This window comes from Euwallacea fornicatus, chromosome 6 (genome assembly GCF_040115645.1).
Source record: "Euwallacea fornicatus isolate EFF26 chromosome 6, ASM4011564v1, whole genome shotgun sequence".
NCBI lineage: Eukaryota > Metazoa > Arthropoda > Insecta > Coleoptera > Curculionidae > Euwallacea > Euwallacea fornicatus.
Window position 1 is genome coordinate 5,724,945 of NC_089546.1, and position 13,154 is coordinate 5,738,098.

General features: G+C 38.8%; 1 protein-coding gene across 1 annotated transcript in view; it reads left to right on the forward strand.

Annotated features, from left to right (window-relative positions):
- Window positions 1-12,209, forward strand: part of Cow (Proteoglycan Cow) — a 74,695-nt gene extending 62,486 nt beyond the window's left edge. The window contains exons 7-9 of the mRNA XM_066283381.1: window positions 846-1,329; window positions 1,380-1,517; window positions 10,016-12,209. Of these exons, the coding sequence (XP_066139478.1) occupies window positions 846-1,329; window positions 1,380-1,517; window positions 10,016-10,146 (753 nt within the window). The 3' untranslated portion in view covers window positions 10,147-12,209. The remainder of the gene's footprint in view (window positions 1-845; window positions 1,330-1,379; window positions 1,518-10,015) is intronic.
- Window positions 12,210-13,154: the final 945 nt, after the last annotated feature.

Consider the following 13,154-nt stretch of genomic DNA (forward strand, 5'->3'; position numbering starts at 1 on the left):
CAAAACTTTTAATTCGACCATAAATGGTTCGAACCTCAACGGGCCTTTCACACTCAACAAACCATTGATTCGCCAGCATTCTCGACGAGATGAACTTATCTCTTAGGGCCATAATTCGAAGGCGACGGTCTTGGCGTTCTATAGTTCTTCGGGATCGACCAATATTTCTTCTTCTGCCCGTTTGCTCTTCTTGGGCCCGTGCCTGACAACGTCTCGCTATCGTGTTTACACTGCGGAGCAATCTAGTGGCGATTTCCCCGAATGACCAACCAGTCTTTCGTAGATCCCCGTAGATAGGAGGACGTTTCTCAAACTCGCTTAATTGATGAAAATTTCGCTGCATTCTGCGTGTAATCATATTTGATAAACTAAAAGCACTTTATAAGCAAACCGTACACCACTAAATAATATTTTTCAGTCATATTGTTGATGTTTTATTGCAATTTTTTTAGTAAAAAAAAAACTAAAATTCCTGATAACTCCTAAAAACATTGATAAATATGACTGAAAATTTAATAAATTTTTTTGTTCCCATATACAAACATGCAACCAAAATTTATTTCAATAAAACCATTTTTGCGGTGTGTTGTCTTTTCTCTCTCACTCAGTATAAATTTTAGTTCTATGGTCAACAGTGGCATACCATTTCTTTTAAACACCCAGCCACGTGCTCATACATATGCTGTTAGTTATTCTAAAACTCATTTATTTAACGCGAAATGTGTTCTTTTTTCAGTAATTTTCAAAATTTTGGCAAATTAGCTCCAGTACATAAAGTAAAACTTTAACCCAGGTATTTTACATGCCAATACTCGTTTTACTACCCTTAACTTTCTCCTGCACAGGACAACTACATTTACGCCGACGATAAAGATAAACTCCGAGGCTACAACGAGGTTACTGACGAAAAGGGATATAGCAATTCCATCAATGGTCTCGACCCTGCTCTACCTCTACAGAAACAATGCTCTTCCACAGCAATGCAAGCCATGGGTAACCGCCTCTTGGACTGGTTTTCCGTGGTAATGGCCGATTCCTCCAAACGGAGACGTCCGAGAAACAAATCCAAAGACCACTTCCCTACTGCCTGCAAAGGGGAGGTGCGATGGATGTTCCAGCATCTGGACGAAAACTCCGATTCCATGTTGTCCCTGCAAGAGTTATATGATCTGGAGCACGATCAGAATGAAGTTTGCTTGAAGCCATTCCTACAGCAGTGTGATCTGGATAAGGATCTTGTGGTGACTCCTGTGGAATGGTGTAAGTGTTTCCAGAGGGCTGAGAGGCCATGTGCGGCGGTGCGACATAAAATTTCTACGGATTTGTTGGGTATGTTGCTAAAAGTTGATTGAAAGGGAATTGATTTGGGCCATTTCCAGGTGTGTATATGCCAGAATGCGATAGTCAAGGCTACTACAAACCGATTCAGTGCCATAGCGCTATTGGGATGTGCTGGTGTGTTGATAAACACGGAGTGGAGTTTGCCAATACGCGTACTCATGCGAAACCAAATTGCGGTAAGTTTATTTTTCCATAACCTGGCCAGCATATTGGAACCAACTTCAGCTTGCCCTAACCATTTTAAACCTCTGAATTTGCTAATTTTCGTATCTACCCGACGTTATGACGTCTAGACCAGTGGAAAAAACCATTGCTTTAGCGCAGGTTTTCTGTTTTTTCATCTTTGCAACATCGAATTGGCTTGTTGCACAAGACCACATGGAACTTCGAGATCGTTTAAGTTCAGCTCTTCTAAAGCGAAATTTGACGAGGCGCTCTTTTCCGTTAAAACTCACAACTTCAAGCTTTCTGCTGCAGCAACTCTAAGTTCCAGCCCCCTGCCATTCTGATTTTACTGCCATTAGAATTAAGTTTTTTCTGAAACAAAGCGTGAATGCAGTCGTACGACCTGTCAAGACGAGCTCTGCAGCGGTTGACTCAATGACGCTTCAGATCTGACCACTTTAGATGTTGGGGTGAAAATCCACAAAACCGTACTTTAAGATGGATGTTTCCGAAAGTACTGGACATCCCATTTTGACCGAACAACTGGATTGAGACAGCTGTGCGCAACATGGGTGCCACGATTACTGTCGATTAAACAAAAACAGCTCTGTGAGGATTCTTCAAAGGAGTGTTTAGAAGAGGTTCGCAGTAAAAAAAAAACAAGTTTTTGCATCCATTCGTACCCATGGCTGAAACATGGGTTCATCTTTTCACAACTGAGATGAAAGAGCAGTGAAAACAATGGATACAAAGGAAAGAATTAGTTTCAACGAAACCGAAAACTGTTCTATCTGCAGGAACGGTGATGACGTCAGTTTTTCGGGATGCGTGTGGAAAATCTCTCTCTCTCTCTCTCTCTCTGGCGATAGCCAACATCAATCAACTTGGTTTGGAACTTTTTCAGAGTAGGATTCGTCGGAGCACCTTTTTTTGCGAGGAGGTGGGAATCTTCGTAAGACATCTAGCTTCTATGTGCAGCCAGGTAGTGTGGGATTCGACCGACTGTTACGTCCGCCCGTCGACCCACTAATGCCACCTCCCCTCTTCATCCCCGGTATCGCCTTTTGGAATTCCTTCGGGGATCTTCCCTCCCTCCTTGAAGCTTGGGCGCCGCCGAGGTCGCTCGCTACTCCTACACTCTTCTTTTTTTTCGTTCTCTCACTCTCTCTCTTTCTCTTATCCTAAAGTCGGAGCATCTACTCACTAACAACCTCGACTCCCATTTGCCTGCGGGCAACACTGATCCGGGACTGTCCCTGAAAGGTGAAACGCCAGTGTGGGGGAGACTTGGAGATTCTGCTGCCCGCTGCTTGTAAGCCCGGGATTATTGGCTCCCTTGAGTGACCCGTTCCATCCGCTCCTTTTCTTTAACCTTCGCAGATATGGCCCTGCTGCAGCGGATTCACTCTGTTTTGTTTTCCAACATCCTCTCGATATACATGTTATTTTTCTATAAAATATTCCGATTTAAGAATAGGTTTTTTCCGCAGTATTGAAAGTTTCTTAGTGTAGTTATCGTGGAAAGAGCGGGGTGTGTTTGTAACTAACTGCGCACGAAACCCTCAACAGCTGCATCGTTGTCGTATGTTTCCCCTCCTATTAACGAACCAACCGTGTGATAGTCACACGGGTATAAGTCCGGACTGTAGGGAGGCTGTTCCAATGTTGACCAGTGAATTTCTTCTAGCTTTTCCCTAGTCAGGTTGGTGGTGGGAGGACAGGTCCTGTCGCGAAGCGGAATCACGTTTCTGATCGAAAATTCTCGTTTTTCTGGCGATACACATGCTGCGTCCCAGGCAGTAGTAGACTGCGTTGACTGTGCGACCTTACATACGTTTTTACAGTTCGAAAAAAACGTCATCGATCTGGTTTTAACTGAAATTATTGAACGCAATGACGAATACAACGGAAACTGTTTCGTATTGCGACAAGATGATGCACCTCCGCATTATGCAGTGACCGGTAGGCGATTTTCGGATCAAAAATTTCCAGGATAACGGGTGGGAAGAGGAGAGGTAATTGAATGGTTTCCACGATCACCGAGCTTCTGTCTGCCAGATTTCTTCGCGTAGAAGGTCTGCACGTCTCAACCAGCATTTTAAAAAAGATTTACTACGGCGGATGGTCAGCGAGTGCCATCGAGTTACCCACGCGGACGTTATAAAATATCCGACAGCATTTTGAGCAAAATCTTTATAATCTAAATAATTTAAACGTTTATTCAACTAATAAGCAAGTAATCCGGTTCAGACTGTTTTAAATTAAAAAATTCTTTTTTCGATAACTAATAAAAAATTAAAGGCGTAAATGCACTACCGTTGGAAGGAGAATTAAAAAAAACCTTTCAAACAAGATGCCCCTCGGCCCCTTCAATGCATTCCCCTTCGATAATAAAATTGATATGTCCGAACGTTTGTCAAAACAATATGTAGGATTTCTGAAAACTTCTCTGTTCCGTTTTCGTTTGGCCACCCCGTATATTTATCTGATATGTAATCACCATTACCAGAGATACGGAAATTCTCTCTGATCATCAGCATGATTTATCCTTTCTGGAAAGGGCACTCCAAACATATAATTTGTTATGATGACACGTTAATAAATTGAATTATATTGAAGATTTTTGCCGAAGAGCCAGATTTTTTTCTTCACTAGACATTATTTTATGGTTTACATTCACTCTTATTAAGGCGATTTAAATGTATTTTTGAGAACGTTTCATCTTCAACGTTCGTGCTGGATTACAATGTCGGGCCTATAATGGATGATTGTCCTGTCGGTGACCGAATTTCTAGGTCATAATATAGATTATACTGTTTGTTCTCTGAAACAGGTTCCAGCAATAGGAATTATATCATTGATTAACCGAATGGAGGCCATATCTAAGTGCCTGTTCTTGATGGGCAACATTAGTTACTGAATTGTGCCTCTCAATATGAGCGATATTTGCTAGAGATTTGCAGACAATAATGTCGCAACCGGTATATACAGGGTTTTGTTTACGTACGTAAGCAAACTTCACGGGGTGATGCTTTGAGCGATCCAAAGACAAAAAGTTTATATAAATATAGGTTGGGTAATGCTTTGCTTTCAAGATATGGGCAGTCGAACTTGTTTTTATCCTTGTATACTGGGTGTCCCAGAATGAGGGGTCAACGCTCAACCACATATTCCTCGGTCGAAAATGTATCGATTCACGGTGACATATACGAAATTGTCTCCTTCTGGAGATGAGGCCCGTCAAAGTTTCACTTTTTTTTTAGTTTTGCAAATAAGTCGAAAACGGCCGTATGGATTGCAACGAAATATGTTGCAAAATCGTCCTGCTCCTCGGGACACCTTGGACGGGAGTTATTAATCCAAAACCATCAGGGATTGTGGTCAATTCCTAGAAGGTCGAATGTTGAATGCATCAGAACATTTTTGTTCGCTCGTGAAGACGGCTGGTTTTTTTTATGTGAAATTTCTGGTCTGCTGTGCAACGTTTTTTATCCCTTGTTGAATTTTGACTTGGAGCCTCAATTGGGCGGAAAAGTGCAATTCTTCATTTCGACTTCTGGAACCAGTACAAACAAGTATCCGAGGCTAGGAATCGTTTGTCTTCCTTGGCTAGTGGCGTGCGCAGGGGAAATTTATAAAAAAAAAAAAAACAAATGGTACGTAACTTTTTTTTTGTAAGAAACATTAAACAACAAGTAACACAATACTTGCAATAACTGCTGAAAATGTTTAATTTTAAAGCAAGCATTAGCTCGTCGGAACATCGATTGCCGCACACATTGAAATATTCCCGGAGTATACGTAGCTTATCTGATTATATAAATCCCGCATCCGTAGGATTAATTCCTCTTCACTGTTGACCGGGGTTCTATAAACAAAAGACTTTACATACTCCCAAAGGAAGAAATTTAACGGATTTAAATCCGGCGATCTGGGTGGTTATGACTGTGTATGGTGTAAAAAATATAGGAGTTTTAAAAAAGCCAGTTGCGCATAAATAGCTATAATAACCACAAATAACAGAGGGGAATTTCAAGAGAATCGGCTAAAGGATTATTAAGATTTTGGCAAAAAGAAACGAGTTTTTAATCAAAGCTTGAAATTCGGTATTTTGGAAATGAAGCCTTATCGGACGTATGTTAACGTAAACGATCCCTCTTAAAATCCTTCAGCGAACCACACTTTGAAGTTAGGCCACCCAGTTAAATAACGCCCTTTGGCACGTGCAGTTTCTGAAATTAAAGACCATTTACTACATACATCATGCCTAGAATCGAATCGAAATTCGGTACAGATTTTTTTATAATAATTTATTATTATAACTTGATCCGGTATTACAACTATGAACCCTGCTACGTCGGGGTGTAACTACCCATTAAAAAAAAAAAAAAAAAATTATCTCCTCGATTTATCCATCTGATTTTGGTTCACAATCTTACAGTGTCTTCCATGCAGCGGTTTCAAGCCACATTTTATTTCCTTTATATCTGCCCTATTTTCCAGGGCTGTGTGGTCTACTTTCGTTAAATTCAGTGGAGTACAATTGTTATCTAGAGCACATATGGGTTTGTATAGTAGATGATCTTTATTATGAAAGTAGATGTGCTTTCGTGGACTTATTAGTTTCGCGCGAAGTTCATGTTCGTGTAGGTCGATCAATCCTCGCCCTTCGTGTGCCCTTTTGAATGCCAGCCGTTGCCTACGTGACGTGGAATGCAGTTCTGCCGCGTTAGGGAACGCTAGTACTGCCGTCCGCGTGCCGATCTGCGAATGTCTGACCAAACTAGAAATTTAGTTCCTTCCATTTAAGCAAAACTGTGAAACTTTCCATCGCATAAAGATTTATTAGGAATGAGTACTTATCCACAAACATTTTACGTCAGATAGAAGGTACCTCCTACGTGTAACGGCTACTGAGGTGCGACGCAAAATGTGACAAATTCCGAGTCAGTACTAGGCCGTGCTACAGAGGTTTGTTTTTTCGAACTCCAGTGATCCAAATTGTTGTGCAGTTCAAAACAATAACCGCTTATGGATTTTCTGTCATATATCATCATTAATCAAATAAACCAACTACGTTCTCTTCTGAATAACAACAATACGGTGTAATAAACAGTGTGTTCTGTACACTAAATTACATACACCCCCGGACAAATTTAAAGACGTACTTTGATGTCTCCAATTCCTTTCTCTCTATAATATCGGAGATATCGAAAAAAGTTATATTGCTGTAAGTAGCATTGATCGAAACAATTAAAAACGATTGGGAAGAGGAGTTTCTAGAGCAATTAGGCTACAAGAGACTGCCCCGTACATTACAGATGCACCTGAACCTCTTGTGATATCTTTCACCCCATGTGCGGGCCGTCGGTCATTATTAATGCACGTCAATGCGCGACCCCACGTCGCTGGACTTGTTAAAAAGTGCATCTGCATGAGGCTGAAATCGAAACTGTGGACTGGCCTGCAGGAAGTCCTGACACGAACCCAATAGAACATGCGTGAAAGAAGCTCGGGACATGGGCGAGAGTACGGTAACCGAAAACGTTGGGGAAACTGCGAAATAGTATGCATGAATAGTGGAAAACCATTATTCAAGAAGAAATTAGAAAGTTAACGAGAAGAATATGCCGGGAAATGGAAGCTATTCACAGTGCTAGAGGAGAAAACGCCAGCTACTAATTTTTAAGTGTATTATCCATTTTTGTGTTAAAAATGTGATTTTGCCATGTTTGGCTTCGTGACTTTATGCACCATTTTTGCCCTTCGATTAAAAAAAAAAGAAGATTTTTAACGTACGTCTCGAATTTTATTTGATATTTTGCAAAAGAAATAATGTCATAAGTGCCATTTGATAATATCATGAAGCAAAAATAGTCGGAAATATTGAAAAAAACCTTTACTTTTCTCCTGGAATGTGTTTCAATGCTCGTAAAATATGTTTAAAATGCCCGTCTCTAGTACAATCGTGAAACTGTCTAAACTTGTTCTAAAACGAATATCAGGCCTTGTTCCCAGCGTGTACATTAAGCTACCTCCAGTTCTTTGTGGGGTAACTTTCCGCCCCGACTAATCTCACAACCTGTTCGGCGAAATTTTTGGCAATGGGCGATTGAGGCATTTTACAGTTTTGAAAATTAAATATTGTGCACTAAATATAAAATAATAATAAACGTTCCGGTCGTTAAATTTTATTCGGTTGCAAATATTGCATTTTCCGAATTTGTCAATTTTCATACTATAAAAACAGAACCGATTTGATAATTTTGCGATTACAAAAGTTTTACTTAAATTTAGTTTTAAGATATTTAAAAATGTTTTGCCATTACAATGAAATGTGATATCAACCACACAAAAAGGCAAATAGCAACATCCATGCATACCGTATGTCTCATAAAAAAACGGACGAAGCTATAACTCAACTATTTACGAACGGATTTTTATGATGTAAAAACCAAATAAAATGGTAATTTTCAGGCTGCTAAATGACATCAAAGTTGACCTTTTTTTTAAGCTCAGCTTCGACAACTTCTGGTGCGAACTTCAGAATTGTAAAATTAAATTTACAGGAATCGCTTTCCTAACAGAGAAACTCCACCCCTTTCCACGCTTCACCGCGGCGCAAGGGTTTTTATAGAAGCTGGTTATTTTAAACGTCCGAAAAACAGTTATTCATGAAAGCAACGAAATTGCCATTCTAGCAGCTGTGAATGTAAATCCATACGTAAGTACGAGAAGATTATCGTTAGATTCGGGGATATCACGGGCAAGTGTATCGAACATTCTCTACAATTTAAAATATCATCCTCACCACATTTCGTTACACCAATAACTGAACCATAATGATTATGGGCCTCGTATGCAATTTTGCGAACGGGCATTGCAAAACGAGAACGAAAATCAAAATCGTTTCAAATTTGTTCTCTTCACAGGTGAAGCCGGCTTCGAAAATGATGGACAAGTAAATTTATAAAGTATCTACGGAAAATCCTTACTGGACACGACAAGTGACCAGTCAACGACCGTGATTTGTAAACCTTTGGTGTGAGGTACTTGACAATACAATAATGGGTCCATATTTCATCGATGGCTCACTGAGTGAAATAAAGTATCAAAACTTCTTGAAGGGAGATTTTCGCTCGTTATTGGAAGACATTAATTTGGAAACTCGTCGTTCGACGTGGTATCATCGTGACGGTTGTCCGGCTCATTGGGCCTCAGCTCCTCGAGGAACTTTCCATCGTTCATATTCCAACCGATGAATTGGACGTGGTGGATCTATCCATCGGCCAGCACGATGGCCAGATCTGACCCCACTCAACCGTTTTGTTCTGGGTACCCACAATGCTCGAAAGCGTAACAGAAAGATATAGGGATGCTTCTGTCTCGATTTGTTCCAGAAGTCTTAGTGTTCTTTCAGCGAGCATTACAGATGTGTTCAAGAAAATGTATCGATGAAAATGGCGGACATTTTGAGTATTCGCTTCATCATTGATTTAATGTTCACTTTGTTGTGTTTATTTAACATTTAATTTAGTTTATTTGTAATCTTAATGATAAGTTAAATTGTTTCCTTCTTCACAAACGGGTTTCTTTCTTGACATGCCATCGAAGGCACTAAAAAAGCAGGTTTCCGTTTAAAAAACATAAGATACGATTCGTTTGGAATTAGAAAGAAAAATATTTTTCTGATTACAGCGCCATCTATCGCGTAACAAAAAAGAACTTTCAGGCAAACCCCACACAATTTTTCGTCATAGAATTCGAATCTGCAATAAAAAATGGGGATTTAAAAATTACCTCTGTTCCAGTCCCAGGTGGTAGGGTTGGGGAGTCATGTTTGATGTCATTGACTGGGTCCTTTCGAGACAAACAAATCTCGTTTGGAACTTTTTTTCAGTCCATTGCGTAATTTCCGACATATTCCAATTTGTCAAGTTAAATGGACCACCCGATATTTACTCTCTGGTCGAGAATCGTTAAGATTACTTTAGTTTAATGGTTTCAGCGTTTGCCAAACTTTCTCTTCCACTATTCTTTATTTTGACGATCCTGAATGTCTGCAGCTCCATAAATTACGGGATGAAGATTTTGAAAAAGAAAGAGATCGTCAGACGGTTTAAAATTGGATTGAGATAGCTGAAAATTGGGCTTAACAAGACACTTAGAGGAACCATAGTTAACTCCATTTTCCATCAAAATCCCATTCAGATGGTTGTTAATTTGAGTACTATTGAGTGTAGCGGCGCAGAAGACCTAGTGGAGAAGCTGTGGGACTCGTTCCTTCTTCTCTTAATCGTCGACAAAGTAATGTGAAGTGTTTTGAACGGGTTTTAGGAGGTCTTGACCTATTCTATCTAATATAAATCACTTCTCGAATAACGAACTTCGCAATGTCTTTTTTCTGCTCCATGTCCTCACACGATTCGCTAAAAGAAGACCTTTTTGAGCTGAACCTTTAGACGAGTGAAAGAACAGTTTAATGGAAACATAAAAATTTTCATTTCAGACAATATAATCTCAACCAACGCAATTCCCAAATCCGAAACGCGCCAAACCAACAGTGTGGACCCAAGCAGTGACGACGAGGATGACGACCAAGACATTGAGGGTAGCGCAGACCATCCAAACGACTACTAATTAGTCCCAAATAATCCATAAGGGTTTGTTGACCGAAATTCGATGTGTTTTCTGTGTTGTTTTTCTAAGCTAATTTCAGTCTAACAGTTCAGCAGATCCTTATTATACTTGTTTCACAGCATCATCCATCTTCATCGCCACGAAATTTAGTTCGGTCCTTCAAGTCAATTTTTTGGCAAGTAACAATCATCCCAGGCCTAAAGCACTCACTAAATGATAATAATCGCTTTAAAACTACAGAAATCGACAGGAACTGGCCTATTATAAGTGTGTATAACTGAACAATACTCCCTCATCATATTTTACCATTCTAAACATTGTTCATTAAACTAATAATAATTAATCACAAATTAAGGGAAATAATTATTATTATTATATAAATCGATGTAAATACATTCCATTAGTAGTAATGTTATATACCTGCGGGGTGCTGGAATTGGACCCTTTGCGGCTCGCTAGAGCCCCAGAGAGGTAATTCCGAGTGTTCGTCCCCTAAATAACGTACTTTTGTACTTATTTTGTTGTGTTAGGAAAGTGATAAATATAATCTGTTACTTTGATGCAATATTAGTTGGATCGGTAGGGTTTAGTTGTGTAGGGAGGATAATATTTTTATGCATCCTAAGACGCCGTTACATTAGAAAGTATCTAAACGTGCTAAAGCTTTAATGTTACCGTGCCGTCTCCTATAATGAGTATTTAGAATTTTTATTATTCGTATCTCTAACTAGAGTGTGTGAGATAAAGTACCTACATTCCCATATTTAACTGTGTACTTTTAGTAGACGACTTAATTTTGAGGATTGAAAAAATGATTCAAGTGTCACTTCATTCTACTCTTTGTGTTTGCCATTTATTGCCAATTTATACAGGGCGTTTCAGAATAAATCTGCCACCTTCTTGCTGTAGTTTCCAGTAACCGAATTAAGAAGAAATGTCCATGCAAACACGCGACCGCGTCCGTTTCCTGTCCCCAATACAGGGTGACGAAAATTTAGTATTTTCTTAGTTTGTTCCTGGTAAGTTCGTTCCGGCAATAAATATTTTTGTGAAAATTGGGCACCACAAAATAGGTGCAGACACACTGCTTTTAGGGGGAATACAACGTTTGAAATTTCGCAAGAGTCGCCCCCTACTGAGTTAATCCCGAATATTTTGAACGGAAAATGCGCTACACCACTGGTAAAAAAAATTTAATATATTTATCTCGATACTTCATATTTCTGTGAAAAAAACGTCTCTTGCGTGTTTTTTATAACGTTAATCGTTTTCATGAAAAAAAAAACATTATTTGCTAAGTAATATTAAAATCACGACGCTAAGTTAGGCGTATTTGTTTACTTATAAAAAAAAACATCAAATAAAGTGTTGAAGAGACCATCCACCTGCAAGAATGCATGCCCGGCCCATGTATTGCATATTATTATTTAATGGTATTGCATACCATTAAAAGGATTCCTAGTATATTTTTTATTGCGATTAATGAATTATGCGATTTCTCAATCGTAAATTGTTACGCTTTTTTTCATCAAATTAATTAACATTATGTAAATTATTTAAAACACATTTCATTACAAAAATATGATGCATTCGGATAATCATTTTTTTCACCAGCGGCGTATCATAGTTTTCGGTTAAAATGTTCAAAGTCACATCAATGGGGGTGCTGGTGAAAAAAATCACTTTTGCCCTTAGAAGTTGCGTTTCCGTGCCCATTTTACGATTCCCAATTTTCAAAAAAAAAAAAAATTCTAATGATAGAGCGGACTTATTAGAAAAGAAACTATTTAAAAACATTATCATTTTGCATTTCAGACAGGAAACAAAAATGCACCCATGTACGTATAAGTGTTTTTTCTTATTTCGGTTGCACGAACCTACAGGAAGCAGTTGGAAGACGTATGCTGAGGCACCCCGTGTAACACCCACGGAATAAAATAATTCATAATAGGGAATATTATTGGTATTATTTGAATACGTTGGTTATAAGCACCTGCTCCTCCAGACAATGTATTTATTGTATGTTTTTAACATATTTAATAAAGTTAGAAATAATAATTTTATTTTCGTTGTTTCATTGTGCGTAGCAGACCTCTTCGAATTGTCCCAGAGAGTCCATAAACAGGCCTGATCGTAAGATATTTATTTCTGAGGTTCTCAAATGGCCAAAAACAATCTTTTAAGAAGAATCGGAAAATCGATTCATGATAATGCTCACGAAATAAAATTCTATACATCAGACGATGTAGAAACGTACAAACAACTTTTCGTTCCAGTTACTTTCAATGATTCGAGTTTCAATAAAAAAGGAAAAATCTAGATATTCTTGTCCGGCCCCATTATCTTCTTCCAGATCTTCAGTGGAAACTTCCTCGTCATCGTAATTTATCATAAGTCATGCTTTACCACCAGAGTATTGTTGTACTACGAAGAAAGTAAGTATCTTCAAATAAAGTAATAAAAAGCCGAACAATGCAGCACAGTTCCTAAGATATAATTAAACGTATGAATCCCAGCTTAAGTCGTTTTTTCTTAACTCTATACGGAATGGTTTCTTAATATACGACACGATATTTTCAATTAACACTTCGTGGGGTCAAATGGCTGAATACCAAAGAGTGTTTTCTAAATTTTCTAGCTTTCGTGTTTCTCTAAATACTTCTAATGGGCACTCAGCTAAGGAGTCCCTGTACCTGAGTCCTTCGACTGTGGATCTTGGTATAATCCCTAAGAAAACTGCCTTCTATGGACGCGAATCATCTCAATCAAGCCTTTTTCTCTTTTATCCTTCCTTTTTTATTAGGGTATTCACCTGCAATCAAAGGCATTGTTGCCAAATTGTTTCTATGAATTTGTAGTGTTTTATTTACAAAACCAGCAAGATGTGGCAATTATTCAGTGTAAAGGTGTATTTTTGAACTCGAGAGATAAGCGCATCTTGGAAATTTTGTTTACTTCGATTGACCTACGGCTTTAAGTTTATAATTGTAAACATACAGCGCTTGTAA